Source organism: Pagrus pagrus, assembly GCF_965226575.1.
Source record: "Pagrus pagrus genome assembly, chromosome: 13".
NCBI lineage: Eukaryota > Metazoa > Chordata > Actinopteri > Spariformes > Sparidae > Pagrus > Pagrus pagrus.
Window position 1 is genome coordinate 23221365 of NC_140197.1, and position 17251 is coordinate 23238615.

General features: G+C 43.5%; 2 protein-coding genes across 2 annotated transcripts; one reads left to right on the forward strand and one right to left on the reverse strand.

Moving 5' to 3' along the window:
- Window positions 1-336: 336 nt before the first annotated feature.
- phb (prohibitin) lies at window positions 337-4181 on the reverse strand. Its single transcript, XM_084372522.1, has 7 exons — window positions 4072-4181; window positions 3434-3527; window positions 2455-2616; window positions 2066-2208; window positions 1608-1724; window positions 1419-1514; window positions 337-1323 (listed from the first exon to the last, which is right to left on the reverse strand). Exons 2-7 carry the CDS (start codon window positions 3516-3518, stop codon window positions 1111-1113), a joined length of 816 nt encoding a protein of 271 aa, XP_084228648.1. The 5' UTR covers window positions 3519-3527; window positions 4072-4181; the 3' UTR covers window positions 337-1110.
- Window positions 4182-5371: 1190 nt separating this feature from the next.
- On the forward strand, window positions 5372-17134 carry LOC311268728 (uncharacterized protein). The gene is made up of 6 exons (XM_084372523.1): window positions 5372-5448; window positions 6380-6563; window positions 7577-7680; window positions 7771-10473; window positions 16417-16625; window positions 16714-17134. The coding sequence occupies exons 2-6, from the start codon at window positions 6380-6382 to the stop codon at window positions 16796-16798; spliced, it is 3285 nt and encodes a 1094-aa protein (XP_084228649.1). The 5' UTR covers window positions 5372-5448; the 3' UTR covers window positions 16799-17134.
- Window positions 17135-17251: the final 117 nt, after the last annotated feature.

Here is a 17251-nt window from a genome sequence, read left to right on the forward strand (position 1 = left end):
ACATACTGCACCTTTAACTATGGCATGATGACATCTGTGATATATCAGAAATTGTTAACTATTGCTGAATAAGTGTTTCAATTCTCCCCAAATAGCCATTCCATTTATTTTTATTTCTGTTTTTCTTTTTCTTACACAAGATCCCAATGGCGATAAACTGTTTTATCCATTTTGAACCATTATACTGAATGGAAAAACAGTTCTGCCACTTTTCTGCAGTATTTTCTAAAAAAGCAATTATGATGCTCCCTCCTGTGGTGACTGCTGATGATCACACAATAGAAAATACTGTATACTCACTTCTAAGGCCTTAAACAAGAAGCCTGACCACCAGGAGGTAGAAAGACAATTTTATTAAGTTGAGCCATTTCTGAATCATGGGGTTTTTACGTTTTCTACACACACAGCGACGACTGTAAAGAATGAAGGCTCATCCTCTAGTATCCAACAAGCACATTCCAGTTGTTTGGGTTTGCGTTTATTATTCATGAAGAAATAATTTACTAGAAGCAGAAATATTCTAGACAATTAATCCCTCTGGCAGATGAGAACACAGAGAAGTTAAGTCATATGAATAAATCATCTCCAGTCAGTTATGTCAGTGAATCCAAAGGAGAGCCTTTCATTACAGATTTGAATATAAGCAGTTACACAATTTGATGAGACTTTCCAGCACAACATTGACAGAGTAACGGTATTTATCATCCAAGATTTATTATCTTTTAAAGGAATCACAAATGATTTTCCTTTGACATAAAATCACTCCGTTGCTTTTCACACATGCAGTGCTCTGAATCACAATGTAGCAAAGACTAATCTTTAGAGAATTTACTACATTGTCACTTATTTTCAAAATAAAGTACTAGATATAGGTTACCCTCCACTGCCTCACACATGGGTGGACTTAAATGTGTCCATCGCAGACCTCTCACTTTATCTCCCACCACGCTGCTATCAGCAGAGCCCAGTCCAGAGTTGGTTAGAGAAAGAGTGGGAGGAATGTGTGTGAAGTTGGGAGTCCTTTATTGAATCCTCCAACCACCCCTTCCACGGCCCATGTAATGGCTGGTGACAGCGAGAGTGGGGTAGACGTGAGGCGAGATGTTATCATCACTGGGGCAACTGGAGCAATGTGCCCTGTCCTGAGGGCAGGTAAGTGACGTTGCGTGAGCGGGAGAGCTGGAAAGCGATGTCCTCAGCTGCCTCTAGCTTACGTAGTTCTACCAGACCATCACCAGCCTCCATCAGGGAGTTGGCAATAAGCAAGGCAGCCTGGGAATCTCCCTCTGCTGAGATGATGGCTGCCTGTTTCTGTTGCTCTGCCTTAAAGGATAGAAGAAGATTTGGTGAGCTGCTTCCACCTTTTCCAAATGGAGACAACATATGTGATACAAGGATGATCTGTGTGTTAAAAATACCTTTTCTACAACGAAACGGGCCCTCTCAGCCTCCTGCTGAGCCACCTGCTTCATCTCAACAGCCTCTGTGAATTCTTTGCCAAAGGTCAAGTGTGTCTGCAAGAACACGGTACAATTAAGTCTCCAAGTTTAAATCCAACTGAAAAGATAAAGTGGGCATTGATACAAAATTTGCCAGCAGCTTCATACCAGTGAAACGTCATCCAAGATGAGGCCGAAGGTGTTGGCTCGTTCTGTAAGGTCTTCGCTAACCTGCCGAGAGACTAATTCTCTCTGGGTAATGAGCTCACCAGCATCAAAGCGAGCCTGTGGAAAAAGACACACACAGTTTTGTCTATCAGCTCATTCACTCACCCACTTATTTGTTATTTGAATAGTTTCAAACTAAAATAGAGTTACTTGATAATTTTATACAGGTGCTACAGATTTGTGGTGGATATTTGCAAACAAATAAGAAAACCATGTGTTTACATAAATAAAAGAAAAAAGTGTTTTAATAAAAGTCCTTGTGACATCTGGCTTTGACTCAGAACTTCACAGAAAATACCAAAATATATATTGTGTTTTCATTCAGTCTGAAAATACTTAGATATGAATTTTGGTTGCCCAGCCCTAATTTGTAGTAACTCTTCTAGGCTGATACTCACCACTACAGACTTTAAAACTTCTGTGGTGATGGATGGCAGCACTCTCTCATCATAGTCCTCACCAATACTGGTGAAGATGCGTGGCAGCTGGCCGGACACCGGCCGGAAGAGGATACGCAATGTGATGTTTACATTCTGCAGATCTGTGTGGGGGAAATGATCAAATTTTAACTCATGCTGTACGTAAAAACTTATAAACGCAATGTTAACAATGATCGCATTGTCAGATTAAAATGTTAACCATGCCAGCTTATGTTTCTACTTATAAAAATAGCATTTCCAAGAGGCTTGCAATCAAACCCACTTAGCCAACTCAGTTTTAAGCGAGAGAGTGTGTTTGAACAAAAGTGAGAACATCATTACAGCAGATGAGTAGATGGTTGATGTACCTTTGCTGCCTGTGATGACAGGCACGTTACGTGGACGGGAGCGGCAGTCAAAGATGATAGGTTTCTGCACCCAGGGAATGAGGAAGTGGGTCCCTTCACCAACAACGTCATCTTGCACTCCTCTGAACCGGTCAAATATCACAGCCCGGTGCCCTGCATCAACTGTAGCATAGAGGATAGTTAGTCTCACCTACCAAAAGGTTTGTGTATACAGCATGCAGGTTTTTATAATTTACATTTAGTTGTGGGCATTTTATGTTATCCAAGGCAGCTATCCATAACATAAACAAAGATAAAACCCTGATTGGTTAAAATCACATGAATTACACTGCTGAAGTGCTACAGGATCCGACACTCCTGTTATCTGGCTTATTACAGTAATGTTTATAGAAGCATGATCCTCAATTTGACAACACACATGTTAGCAGTAAGAAACACACCACATATACAAATAATACAAGCAAACAGACACACTGCAAATCATACACGACAACTAAAACACAACACATATACAAATAATACAAGCAAACAGACCAGCTGCAGATCATACACGACAATGAAACTAAGTTACGACACAATGGAAGTTTCCAGAGACACGGAAAACATGCTAGATGAATGAACTATGATGAACATGCTAATAATTAGCATACAAGCTTAAATCAACATATCTGGCTTCACTGCAAACATCACTGGCAGTGAGTATTTGTCAGTTTTTCATTAGAGGCTGCTGCTTCTTTGTTGCTGTGTTGGAGTGCTTAAACATTTGCAGTGCATTTTTCTATTGTGAAAATGCTTATCTGTGTTTTACTTGCAGATTTTTTCTAAATGCTGCCTCTTTGTTGTCAAATGGTTAGAGATCCTGCAGTGTTCAAGGACATATGGATCACTTGTCAAAACTAGGTGATTCGTACTCGTTAAGGTAACCACCACTATCCTTTAAAGTTAAGTGTTGCTCGATATCCAACTGACCAGCACCCACCATTGAAAAGCGCAGAGTTCACAACACCTCCACCGATGGCGAGAGCCACCCCCAACTTCCCGATAGACTCGAACAGCTTGGCCATGACAGCAATCTGTTGGCAGTGAATATAAGACAAAATGAATTAGCACACATAACCAACATTATCCATACGCACTGCAACCCATTTGAGTGTCAATGGAGGCACCTGAAAAAGCCAGACTAAGTCCTTCTATCCAGTAATAGCTGGCTCTGGCCTTGGCTGAGACATGCCAAGGCTGTGGGTGGTAGCTACTTAGCTCATTCGTTAGCATTAGCTTATCAGCTAACTAAGAGAGCTGGCAAGCTAAGCAGACTTAACGAGCACTGTAGCTTAAGGCTAACGACATGTAAATAACATATACATCAATACAAATACATTACAAAAGGACAATAAAGCGTGTTTCAGCCAAGTCCAACTGGCACGCCGGGTGGCAGTACGCATGTCATTTGTCGCTGATGGACATGTTCGCCTTACTCAACACTGTGAAATCATGTCATTTATCGATAACTAATGGAAAAACGTGTCCAGTTTGCGGTGCAATTATTGCTACAACCACGTTTCGCTACACAAATAAGTATTTTCAATGTCATAAAACACGCTGCATGTTATAACTCACCTCAGTTTTGCTCAGATGTCTATGACCTCCACCGGACACGACGTACAACACATGAAACACCTGCACCACAGCGCCTGCGCGCAGCACGTAGCAGCGTAGCCTCTGATTGGACAAAGGACGGACTTCTTCTTCTACGGCTTGTTTCGAAGTGTTCGCATTCAGTGTAATGACGCATTACTGCCGCTCACTGATTTTAGCGCCTGACTGGACCTGACATGATTGAAGGATTGATTGATTGCTTGTTTGGTTTATTAGATCAATACACTATAACCAATAAGGCCATTTTTTAAATGACAAAAACAGGATTCTGAAGTTTAACATTATGTTCTGTCACATGTTCACAATGTTATGATATGATGTCTGTCTAACATCTATGAGATATTGGAGTCTTCACAATTAAAAATGCAGTGGCAGCTGGTGAGGACAGGAGGGAAACCAACCCACCATGTTATGTTATTTTACACTAAGTAGCTAGAAATATTATTTTATAAAAGATACTAAGGTTTGGTAATATTTTATCTCAACCAATTACTAGGCTATAGTATCCCTCTTGACTCTCAAAAATAGAAGAGGAGCATCTCTTCTTCTATGGACCAGCCTTCCCAAATGTAGAAATTAGATAATTGTTTGATTTTATGTTGCTGAACTGGTCCTTACCTGTCAGGTTGACCTAACCATATGGGTCATATCAGCTATTCTCAATGGGTTAGCATATGGCTGGGTCAGCAGATCTTTACTTGTGAATTGCAAAAATACTCTAATACAAGTAACAGTCCTGCCTTCAAAATCCTACTCAAGTAAAAGTACATAAGTACTTTAAGTATCAGAAGTAAATGACCTCGTTCTACAGAAAAATAGGACTAATTAACTAACTAACTAGTTGTTTCTAATACATTATTAGATGTGACATATGTGAGATTGTTTATTGTTTAAACTTATGGAAAAGCTAAACAATGTTGTATTAAGTGTATATAAAAACTAAATATTGCATTTTACTTTTTAAAAGGAAATGTATCTGTATTGGAAAGGTCAAAAACTCAAAGGCATCTGATACTTGGGAAAGAGCCCAAAGAAGACACCACTGCTTTTTTAAAGGTGTCAGAGAGGTTAAATAAAAACAAAAGAAGAGATGTGGCTAAATATTGAACAAGGCACTTTATTGTATGTGTATTTATGTAAAATCCTATTCTTAAAAATAGCTGTCAGCTTCTGAGTCATTTGTTGTATCTACAGTAAGTCTGCACTTTATCGCCCCCTGCCGCCGACACGACACGACACATCACAGCAGCTCGCAGCCTAGTTTCACTTTTCTTCCATGGCTTGAGAAGTGTGACGGTCGTTGTAAGATAGCGAGAAACGCCGTGAAACCTTTGTAAGGTCAGTAATCATGACGAATCTCACAGATATCCGACATATTTGGTGACAGATAGAAACAGCGTGGGGCGCAAACAGCAGATCCTTCGATGGTGCGTCAGGCTGGTTGTCAGTTTAGATTTTCTTTCGGACTTGACTCTTTCACTTCCTTGAAACTCAGCTCTGCAATGTGGCTTTCCCTCTCGCTGCTGCATGTAATTTTTGACATCCTGTCGCAATAAACACTCAATATTTTGCGTATTGTTTGCAGGATGGCTGCAAAATTAGACCAGAAGTGTTTTTAATCTAATATGATTGATATAAAATGTAAGCCTAGAAGTCCCTATATATATATATTGTGTGTGCGTGTGTGTGTGTAAAAAGCAACATGTAGTTAACAAAGAAATGCTGATCCTAGAGCAGTTTATGTGGCAGATTAGTTACCAACGTTAGCAGCAAACTGTGCAGTAGCTGATAAGTAGGAAGAACAGGAAGAAGGGGCGTTAACTTCAACATCTGTCACAATCTGCACATTTGATTCACCCCTCTCACATTTATGCTTGTATTTTGTGAGGGGATTTGAACTGAAAGAACCAGTTTAAGAGGAATGTCTTGAGAAGCTTTAATACATTTGAAATAAGCAATTATTTTGTCAGAATTTCAACAAAAACAGTACCAGAAATGGAAAGTTTTTGATTCATGTTGGTGTAGTGTCCTAGTAACCCCCAATAGAGGGTGTTATATTATCAAATATGCCTCCTTTCCCTTTCACAAGGGTGGGGTCTTTGAATGGCTGCCTGATCATTTTACATCAACATCTTCATGAATAGATGTTGTCTCTTAGCTTTATCTCATCATCCTGTCAACATTCAGGCGCGCCGTTTGTGCAGAATCATGACATTTTTGTGTTGTCGTCTTGCACTTCGCACAGCTGTGATTGTGTTTCTCCCAGCAGATGGCAGAGCTGGGCCGGACTGTGAGGGTGAGCGGTCTGCCCACAGACACTGAGGATGGCAGGCTGAAAGATAAGCTATTTATTCACTTCCTGAGAGACAGGAATGGAGGAGGCGAAATAGACTCTGTCACTATTGTCAAGGCAACGCCCGTGTATGCCCTCATCACCTTTGAGGACAGTAGAGGTCAGTGGGGTCAGGATGTGTGCATGTGAAGTAGATAGATAGATAGATAGATAGATAGATAGATGGATAGATACTTTATTGATCCTTTAGAGATAATTACTTTGTTACTTCAGCTACATTTGTAGTCAAGACAACCACGCATGACGTCCAACACTGACATATGACACATCTATAAAACAGCTATAAAATATAGGTAAATATATAATAATAATAAAAATGTCCAATGTCCAAAAGTGCTGCCTGTATTATCTGAAACTATTGAACTGAAATTATATATAAAAAATAAAGAAGTATATAAAACACATATACACATGGATACCTAAAAAGTACATGTATGCATAGCTTATGTAATAACATGTTACATCTATTAGAGACATGTAGCAGTGAAAATAGTATTAACTATATTATCATATTCACTAAACCCACTAATTAAAGGTGTAATATGTAAGAATATTAGTTTAAAACATTTTAAAATGAACTAAAATTATCATCAGAATGTGAAGAAATAACAGTTCTGATCTTATATCAAAGACACCTATGTAAAGTGTTAGCATGCTAACAAGCTAACCCCAGGACCGAAAACCTCTTTCTCACAGCGCTCCAAAGCTCCTGTGCTAGCAATGTAAACACAAACACTACCTAACTCAGCTAGCTGCACAGCTAACTTAGCTAACGAGCTAACAGTAGCTACAGTCATAGATGGATATACAATACAGTTAGCAGCAGTTACTCTGGTGATATGCTGGCCCTATTTGTTGCAAGTATGAATTCAGCAGGCGGTCACTTCTCACACACTGCACCTTTAACCACAAATGCTCCATTCATTTTTTACTCTATAGACTCCAAACATTATAAGTAAGTGTAAGTATCGGACTCTGTCGGCTGCCACCAGTGATTTACACTGAGCTGGAAGGTTGGCATGCACTTCAGCGGAGTAGCCAATGGTAAAAGAGCTTAGTCAGGATGCTTCACAGACTGAGATTGATTTCCCTCTGGTGACCCCCCTCACACAGTGGCACAGAGACTTATTCGACAGAGACGGCACATTCTGGAAGTGGATGAGAAGAAGTGTAAAGTCACTGTAACTGAGCACAGTGAAAGCCTGGACCCAGACAAGGTACATTTATCTAGAATGTGAGGAAGTATGTCAACAAATGCTGAATGTGCAGTAAAATCCATGAATGTTTCTCTTTTTCCGTCATCGTAGGTCATCCCCAGGTTATCAGCAACAGTCGACTACAGCCAGCTTCCCGGGGGAGTGATGGCATTGACAAGCCTTCATGAGAGCCACCCTGATGTCCAGATAAACTACGATGCCACTGTGGATTTGTACACATTGTATGGCGCCTATTCCAAAGTCCAAGCTGCCTTGGCTCAGCTGTTTGGTCCACAACCAGCAGAAAACAAAGACTCAGGTCAACCTGACACCAGTGGCCCCAGGTCTGTTCAGGTAGCACAGAAGCCTCATACTCAGGAGGCAGAAGATAAGAGCAGGGAGGCTAATAAGCAAAGAGAACAAAGAGAGGAAGTTCCCTCTGATGAGTACAACTCAGACTCACATAGAGACCTGACACCTGGTGGTTATGGCTGGGTAGATACTGGTCAGACAGAGGCTGCAGCTCTGCAGCATCCTACAACATCAGAGGAGGAGTTCTTCATAATGGTGGATGCAGACATGTTCCAGTATGTGCAGAAACACTGTCGAAAGGATTACCAGCAAATCCTTAGTCAGCATGGTGTTGATGTGGTGGATATGACCAATCAGGGGTTGACAAGTCTGTTTCTGCAGGTTGCGACAGGAGTGGGGGACAATAGTCAATGTCAGGAGACCCTAAAGTTGGCAAGACAGGCAATGAGTAGTTTTTTCCAAGAGAACGAGATCAAAATCCGTCGAGCCCAGCTTCCTAAGATTATCCTGTCCCCAAGGGGGGGACTGCAAAGGGCGAAAGACACCTTAAGTGTCAGACTTCCTAAGCTTCTTCTGAATGAAGATGACCGAAATATTTACATTATTGGCAGCAGCAGTGATGTGTCTGAGGCCAAGCAGTTTCTCATGCTGGACCAAAGTGAAGTGAGGGGAAAGAAAGAGGATGTAGCCAGTCTTCTTAGATTTCCTTCCTATGATTCAGGTTCATTAACTTGTGCGGATGAGCAGAGAGTCCCCCTCACCACAGCCCCCACTGTAGATCCAGTGGATGATAGGATAGATAGACTGGTGAGGTCGGAGGAGGATGAGAGGAGAGCTGAAGGGGCCAGAAGGTACAAGCTAGCTGCTCGGTTTAAGGTTACAGGGCTGGCTGCGTTGGGCAGTCGGCCAACTGACTTCAGCGTACGAGGAGGGCTCTCGTCTCCCAGTAGGCAAGCACGCCTTGGGCCAGTGTTAGGGCATGATGTACTGTCAGAAACAGCACAGATTAGTGGTGAGAAAGTCTCCAGAGCGGTATCCCAAAACACTGGAGGGGACATCTTGTTCAGGGGTGGAGATGATTTGTTTTCATCTCATTCGATGCGTAAAAACTCCTTGAACTCACATTTAACTGATGCTCGACCCAAGAGTTTAATGTCCCCTCTCAGCACAAATCAGTCCAGCTCGTCAGGAAGTAGTCCACTTTCACCTGCTGGATCTGGATCTACCTTGAAGCGAGCAAGCAGTTTCTCAGGAACTCCTCAGCAGAGGGAGCAAGTAACGGGTCAGAAGAGTCAAGACGACTCCAGCAGGTCCACAAACAGACCAAGGGCCAGGTCCTCTAGCTACAGTATCAGGGAAACAGGGAAGGACAAGCGTGAAGTCCATAATGCAGAGATTACTGTTCCCTATGTGATGTGGCAGCACATAAAAGAGGCCTACAGCACCCGAGTAGACGACCTGACTTCTGATGTCCAGGTGAAAGAGAGACACTCAGAGGTTGGTAGTGATCTGACTGTCACCTTACGAGGGGCAGAATCATCCAAAGTGAGTTCATGTCGACTGGGTTTACAGAGGCTGGTTGATTCGGTTTCAGCAGACTTCTCCACGCAGCAACTGCACTTGTTAGAGCTCGGTATCACTGACAAAGCAGATGAAACCTTACAGGCCTGTTGTGCAGATGTACGTAGCCGCTTCAAGAAAGTTACCATCATGATCGTAAAGGATAGTTTATTTCTTCTTGGTCCAAAACAGTTGTGTTCTCAGGTACGCGCTGCACTGCGGGAGGTATTTTCAGGAGATTTAGCCCAAATACCAGATCAGCAGGACTTCTCTTCCTCTGCTTCCTCCAGTTTGAATCCATCCACATTTTTACAAACGAATGAGGACACAAGCCCAGTGAGCCAAACAAGCAAAGCTGATTGGACTGGTAGTAGTCAGCAAAGGGGAACACAAAGTAGAAGTGACCTCCGAGAGTCAGAGCATGTGAATGGATCTATTAGCAAGCGAGCGGTGAGGAAAGAACCGGTCATTAAGGAGAAAGTAAGAATCGTAAGCACAGTGGAGATGGATGGACAGAGGACTGAGATCAACCACTCTCAAACAGGAAATGATAACAGTGCGAGACATGTAGATGGAGTTGTGGCAACAACAACCCGTACTGATAAAGACATGGCCCTCCATACGAAAGAGAAAAGGGATAGATTACAGCAAAGACAAACCGAGATCCAGGACACCTCGGAGGAATCCAGGCCAGGTCTCAGAGCCCCAGCATCCATCTGTGTGTGTGGAGATAGTGAGAAGTGGATGACCAAAACTAAGTGTGGAGCTACCTTGTGCTCAAAGTGCCTGGACAAGGTACATGTCCACTGCAAAGTTTGCCATGAGACACCACGAGGCATCCAGGGCAAAATAAGCTCCTCTAGAATCCACATCAGCGTGCCGGGTCACAAGAAAGACTCTGCTATCAAGATCACTTACTGCATTCCTGATGGTATCCAAGAGGTAAGAGGCTTATTTTAAACATATTCTCTGTGATAACCGAGGACAGGAGTGCATGTTAATCTTTCATCCGGGAGGAGACGATAAATGATATGCGGAGCAACGGCCACTTAGTTGATGTCTTTTTACTGGTTACTGTACAACAGTCCTAGTCAATCATCAACATGTTGATCTTCTAATGTTTTACTTGGTATCACTTCCCAGAAAATTGTATTATTCTGTGTAAGACGTTTGTTACACATTTTTCGTGTTTTTAGTTGCCTCCTACACAATGTCAGCAAGCATTTAGATGAATGTAACACCCTCCTGCACGGCAGATTATGATTTACTGCGAAGTACCAGAAAATACACGGTGACATCATAGTGTTGTGTAGGAAGTCGATGCTCTTCACAAGGTTCTTGATCTACCCCAGCAGGCTGCGCATGTTTGTTTACTGTCAAATACCATCAAAATGAAATGTGCTAAGGGATCACAAAGAGCTTTAAAGGGCCAGTTCACCCCAAAAATAAAAAACACACGGTTCCTCTTACCTGCAGTGCTATTTATCCGTCTAGATAGTTTCAGTGTCTGGCTTCTTGTGGCTATAATGGGACTAGATGGCACTTTGTGGTGTTCGAAGTACCAAAAAAATACATTTGAAAAACTCAACCGCAGTATCTCTTTCCAGAAATGATGACCGTCATGGACAAGAGTCGAGCTAACTAAGCTAACTAATATTACAGTTAAGCCTGTTACGTTACCATATCATAATAACGAGACAGAGAGCGAATTGCAGTCAACTGTTTACTTCCGACTTGGAGACCAGTACACAATGACGTCACATCCGTATTCCCCACATACCAACAACAACTCCTCTGATTGGCTGAGGCATTAACATGCCCATATTATAACTGTTTAGATTAACCTTACACAACATCTCCCCCTTTTAAGTAAAGAACATTATTATTCAAGCATTCTAAACAAATTCTTTTTTTCTTTTCTCTTTCTTTCTATTCAATTCCTTTTTGAACTTGACTTAAACTAAACCGTCATTCCAGAACATTCACGGTTACATTCTCATTCATCAACTTTTTTTTTTTTTTTTTTTTTTTTTTTTTTGCCATGTGAACCATGACAATCACAGTCCAGAACTCCTTTTAACCTGTCAAATCACAAATCCAGTCTTTTAGGCGGACGTGAGTGTCTGCCTGAGCTTGTAACATATGTAGCATCTGGCTCTGCTACAGGTTGGTCTGCACTGTCTGAGTCAGTGTCCTCTCTGTTGGTTGAATCAGGAGGTGGACACTGGGTTGCTCGCAGGTGTGTACGGGTTCTCCTCAACAGCCCATCCTCTGTTCTGACAAGGTATGACCTCGGGGCAGCTGTCTGCTGTACAACTGTCCCATGAGTGCTCTCTGTAGTGATCCATACACTCTGGCCTGGGTGTAACTCCGGTTGATTGTGTGTTCTGTGGCGTTTGTTATAGTATTGCTCTTGTTTCTGTTTCCCTCGTGTCTCTGTGCTCCTGAGCTGTTTGATGTTTGGCCAGCGTGGACTCAGTGTTTTGGGCACTTGAGGGAGTGTGGTTCTTAACTGTCTCCCCATGAGTAACTGGGCTGGAGAATATCCGTTCTCCAAAGGGGTGGCTCGGTAGCTGAGTAGCGCTTTTGCGTAGTCTCCTCCCTCTTTCCATAAGCCTTTGACAGTGGCCACTGCCCGTTCCGCTTCGCCATTGGCTTGTGGGTATCGCGGGCTGCTGGTCCTGTGAGTAAAACCATACTCACTGGCAAAGTCTTTGAAGAGAGAAGAAGCATACTGCGGCCCATTGTCTGACATGAGCACCACTGGAACTCCATGCCGGGCAAAGATGTTCTTCAGAGCCGATATGACTGTTTCTGCTGATGCGACATGGAGGTGTGCCACTTCAATATAGCGAGAGAAATAGTCTATCACTACAAGGTAGGTTTTCTTATCCCAGATGAATAAGTCCGTTCCGACGTGTTGCCACGGTCTCTCAGGTATAGGGGTTGTCAACAGAGGCTCCCTCTGTGTGATCCTGTGTTTGATGCATATGGGGCAGTTTCCCACTTTTCTCTTTATTTCAGTTGAGAGCCCTGGCCACCAGACCGACTGATGGGCCCTGGCTCGGCACTTTCCTATCCCTTGGTGACCCTGGTGGAGGATGTCAAGCATCTCATCTTTTAAGGAGCTGGGGATGACGATCCTCTGTCCCTTTAAGAGAAGATCTCCAGCCATGGACAGGTAATTTCTCACATACCAGAAGGGACCGATATCAGGAGGCAGGTGAGCTCTGTCAGGCCACTTTGTTTGACAGTACTGTCTCAATGTACTGCAGACCGGGTCATCTTTCTGCTTCTCTGCTAGCTGTAGCAGCCTTGCTTCAGTGGCTGGGAGAGACTGTCTGATGGAGTCCACAAAGATCTGAACATCAGCCTCCAGCTCTTCCTCTTCCTGTGTGGCTGTGTGACCCACCGGAGCTCGTGACAGCGTGTCCGCCGTGATGAGCTGCTTTCCTGGCACGTGTACAATGTTGTATGTGAACTTCAACAGTCTTAGTCGAAATCTCAAGACACGAGGAGGAAGCTCATCCAGCGCTTTGGAACTCAGCAAAGGGACCAAGGGTTTGTGATCAGTCTCGATTGTGAAGCACATACCTAGCAGATATGATTGCAGCCGTTCACATGCCCAGGTCGCTGCCAGTGCCTCCTTCTCAATCTGAGCATAATGTTTCTCGGCGGCAGATAGTTGTCTGGAGATAAACACCACTGGTTTCCAGTCTTCACTCTCTGGCTGTTTCTGGATCAAAACTGCTCCAATCCCGAACGACGATGCATCAGCCGACACACGCGTCTCTGCATATGGTGAGTATACAGCCAGGACTCTGGGTGAACTCAGTTCTGATTTTAGCTTCTGAAAAGCTTTCTGCTGTGGTGTCCCCCAGCACCATTCTGTCTTCTCTGACTGAAGAATTGTTAGGGGCTGTGCATATGAGGAGAGGTGAGGCAGGAACTTGCCCAGGTAGTTAGCCATGCCCATCACTCGTCTGACATCAGCCACACAGGTGGGCTCCGGCATGTCCAGTATGGCTTTGACTTTACCCGGGTCGGGTTTCACTCCTTCTGTCGAGAGGCTGTGTCCAAGAAACATGAGTTTGCTTTTGGCAAATTCACACTTTTCCTTATTCAAAGTCAGCCCCTCCTCTCTAAGTCTCATCAGCACCTGGTGCAGTCTTGTATCATGTTCATTCTGATCTTTGCCATACACCAAAATGTCGTCCGCATGACACACCACACCCTCACAGCCCTCGAGAAGTTGTGTCATCCGACGCTGAAAGTGTTCTGGGGCTGAGGATATTCCAAACGGCAGCCTGTTGAAACAATAGCGGCCGAATGGAGTGATGAAAGTGGTCAGGAGAGCGCTGTCTTCGGTCAGGGGGATCTGCCAAAACCCTGACGTGGCATCTAATTTGGTGAACATCTTTGCTCCTGTCAGCATCGCTAGTGAGTGATCCACACTCGGCAGGATATGCCTCTCCCGCTTGACCCACACGTTCAGGTGTGTCAGGTCTACACACAGTCTGAGTCTTTCCTTTGATTTTGGTTTCGGCACCACCACGAGGCCCGCACACCATGAAGTGGGTTGTGTGACTTTAGCTATCACCCCCATTGCCTCCATCCGATCCAGTTCTGTCCTCACCTTGTCGCGTAGTGGGAGGGGAACTCGACGTGGGGCAGACAAAGCATATGGTGTGGCACCTGGTGTCAGTTCAATTTTGTATGGTGCTGACAGTTTCCCCAGTCCTTTGAAGACTGTGGAGTAACACTTTATGAAATCTTCTCCCACTTGGACTGTGTGCACTCGCTTTACAAGAGTCAAAGCCTTAATGGCTGGAAGCCCCAACAGTGGTTTTGTTAGTTTATTCACCACATATATGTCTTGTTCAGTGTGTTTATCTCTCACCTTCAGTTTTCCTCTGAAGTACCCTTTTACCTCCAAGGGCTGCCTGCCCGGACCATACAGGGGTATTTTGGACAGCAGCAATGTCCCATGTCTGTCTGTTGAGTAGTGGTGAGTCGGGATCGCTGTAACTCCAGCTCCAGTGTCTAATTTAAACTCCTTTGTTTCTCCATTTAATTCAAGATTTTCTGACCATTCATTTTCCACACTGTCCATGTTGATGATCACCTCTCCGAGAAAGCTGAGGTCATACTCTGCAGAATCCTCTGTGATGTCATGGATGCCACCAGCTGACCGACATTTCCGGGCAAAATGTCCTTTCCTTTTGCATTTGCGGCATTCTGCATCTTTAGCAGGACAATCCTTCCACTGGTGGCTTGTTGTATTTCCACATCGTCCACAGCCCGTGGCTCTGTCCTTATTTCCTGGTTTGAAACGTGCAGTGTGTTTGTGTCCTTCTTTAGGGCCCCACTGGGCTTTGGGCCGTGCACTCATTACATCTATATTTTCAGACTGTCTGTCATTCATAATGCCACGCAGCACTGGCTGCTGCCTCTTTATTTCTTCACTGTGGCGCACTCTGGATATTGTCTTTTCCAGTGTGAGATCAGGATCCATCTGTAATGACTCGGACAGCTTTGCATCTCTTAGTCCTACGACAATCCTGTCTCTGATAAGCTCCTCTCTTAGCGCTCCAAACGCACAGTGTTCAGCGAGGCTATGGACAGCGGTGATGAATGATTCTGCACTTTCTCTTTGCTCTTGATTTCGTCTGTTAAATCGTGCACGCTCAAAAATGACATTTTTCTTGCTCACACAGTGGTTCTCAAAGGCTTGTTTTACATCTATATATTTCTTTTTCTGATCACTGCTTAATGGCAAAACACTCAATATGTCTTCAGCTTCATCTCCCAGAGTATACATCAATGTATTTACTTGATACTCTTCAGACTGTTTATCCAGACTTGATGCTATCCTGAAACGTTCAAACCGTCTTATCCACTTTGGCCATTCATTTGCATTACTGAAGTCAAAGTTACCAGGTGGAGCCAGTTGGACGCTGCTTGCTGGCACTGGAGGGTTGTCTGCCATCTTTATTTCACTCCAGTTTTTATTTTAACTTCTCCTTTGCTTATTGTCCTCTTCTTCTTTGCTTTATCTGCAGCTTACTCGCCTGTTTACGTCTCCCCCGACGCACGTTCGGCTGGGTCCCCTCTCCACTCTGTCCGTTTGACTGTTAGCCTAGCGTTAGCCGTTTTTGTTTTTGTAGCCGCTAGCACTAACGTCGTCTTCCGTTCGTCTCGACAACTTCACTCTTGGAGGCGCATTCCTCTCCAAACTTCTTACAGGTTCATTCTGACACCATGTTACGTTACCATATCATAATAACGAGACAGAGAGCGAATTGCAGTCAACTGTTTACTTCCGACTTGGAGACCAGTACACAATGACGTCACATCCGTATTCCCCACATACCAACAACAACTCCTCTGATTGGCTGAGGCATTAACATGCCCATATTATAACTGTTTAGATTAACCTTACACAACAAAGCCAAGGAGGACCCTTTAACAATGTTTCTTAAATGACTCGTTACTGAGAAAAGTAATAATATTACTGAATTACTGAATAATGCGTAACAACCCAACAGTGTCCATGAATAGATGCAAACCTCCTTCAGCACGATGGTACTGTTGGTGGGTGTAGATTGGTCTGTGGATTATCTTGAGTAACCATGATGGTCATGGTCATGATTTCAACAAAGAGACATTGCTGTTTATTTGGCATTTTGAGCACCACAAGCCAGACCTCTCTATGGCTGATATCTCCAAAACTCTGCAACTCACACCAAAACAATCTAGATGGATCACTGCAGGTAAGAGGAGAAATATGTGTTTTTGTTGTCTTTGGGCATAACAGTCCATTTAATAGCAAGATTTAGCTTTTAGCTTCTGAGACTTTGTTTACCTCGTTTTCTGTCTTCCCAGGAGGGTCACCCCTCTCCAGGAAAACCATTTCAAGGTGGAGTGTTTGAAGCCTACTTTCCTGACTGCGACAAGACAAGGAAGCTGCTGCCCAGGCTGGAGAAAGCCTTCAGGCAGGGACTCACCTTCACAGTGATGGAAAAAGAGACAGGGGGCAGGGTCACCTGGGACTGCATCCCACACAAGACCAGCCTGCATGGAGGCAAACCGGGGTGAGTGAGGTCTAACGGAGCTGGAGAACTGAAGGCCACACCAGTTCATGTATCTGAGATGAACCGTCTTCTTTTTTTTCCCTCTCAGGAACGGTTACCCAGATTCCGGGTACCTGTCTCGCTTGTCAGATGTCTTGACCTCACACGGGATCGAAGAGCCAATGGAAATCTGAGGAGTTCATCTGTAGTTTTATATTTTTGTGGTCAGAGCCATTTGCACTATATTTGTATCATGATAAGTGACAGGTTGCATTGCTGTGTTTGAGCAAGTTCGTGATGTCTGGTGATGTATATATATTTCTTGCAGAGTTATAGCTGTCATTGCAGCTGGATTTTTAAATTTTATAACCTGCCTCACTGTTGCTTTGTTTAGGATAGATTCAAAGTGTGTAGTCGACAAATATGACCAACCAACATTTTCATGAATTATTTCAAAAAGCATTCCTGAACATTTTCTCATAGTTTCAGCTTCATTTTGTAATAAAAAACGTGTACTATGTTGTACTGTATGTATAGTACTGCATTGAAATACATTTTGTTCGGTCGTGTGTAGTTTAAAGGATCGTCTAGTTTAGGGAAAAATGGATGATATTTGCAGAATTTTGGAGTGTTAAATTAACGACTTT

What these genes read in the sequence shown, in the direction of transcription:
- LOC311268728 (XM_084372523.1), top strand. Translation starts at nt 6,380, where the DNA reads ATGGCAGAGCTGGGCCGGACTGTGAGGGTGAGCGGTCTGCCCACAGAC. An exon ending in AAAGCCTGGACCCAGACAAG is followed by an intron (nt 7,681 to 7,770) that starts GTACATTTATCT and finishes CCGTCATCGTAG; the next exon opens with GTCATCCCCAGGTTATCAGC. An exon ending in CTGCATGGAGGCAAACCGGG is followed by an intron (nt 16,626 to 16,713) that starts GTGAGTGAGGTC and finishes TTTCCCTCTCAG; the next exon opens with GAACGGTTACCCAGATTCCG.
- phb (XM_084372522.1), bottom strand. Translation starts at nt 3,518, where the DNA reads ATGGCCAAGCTGTTCGAGTCTATCGGGAAGTTGGGGGTGGCTCTCGCC. An exon ending in GAACTCTGCGCTTTTCAATG is followed by an intron (nt 2,617 to 3,433) that starts GTGGGTGCTGGT and finishes TCTATGCTACAG; the next exon opens with TTGATGCAGGGCACCGGGCT. An exon ending in AAGTTTTAAAGTCTGTAGTG is followed by an intron (nt 1,725 to 2,065) that starts GTGAGTATCAGC and finishes CTTTTTCCACAG; the next exon opens with GCTCGCTTTGATGCTGGTGA.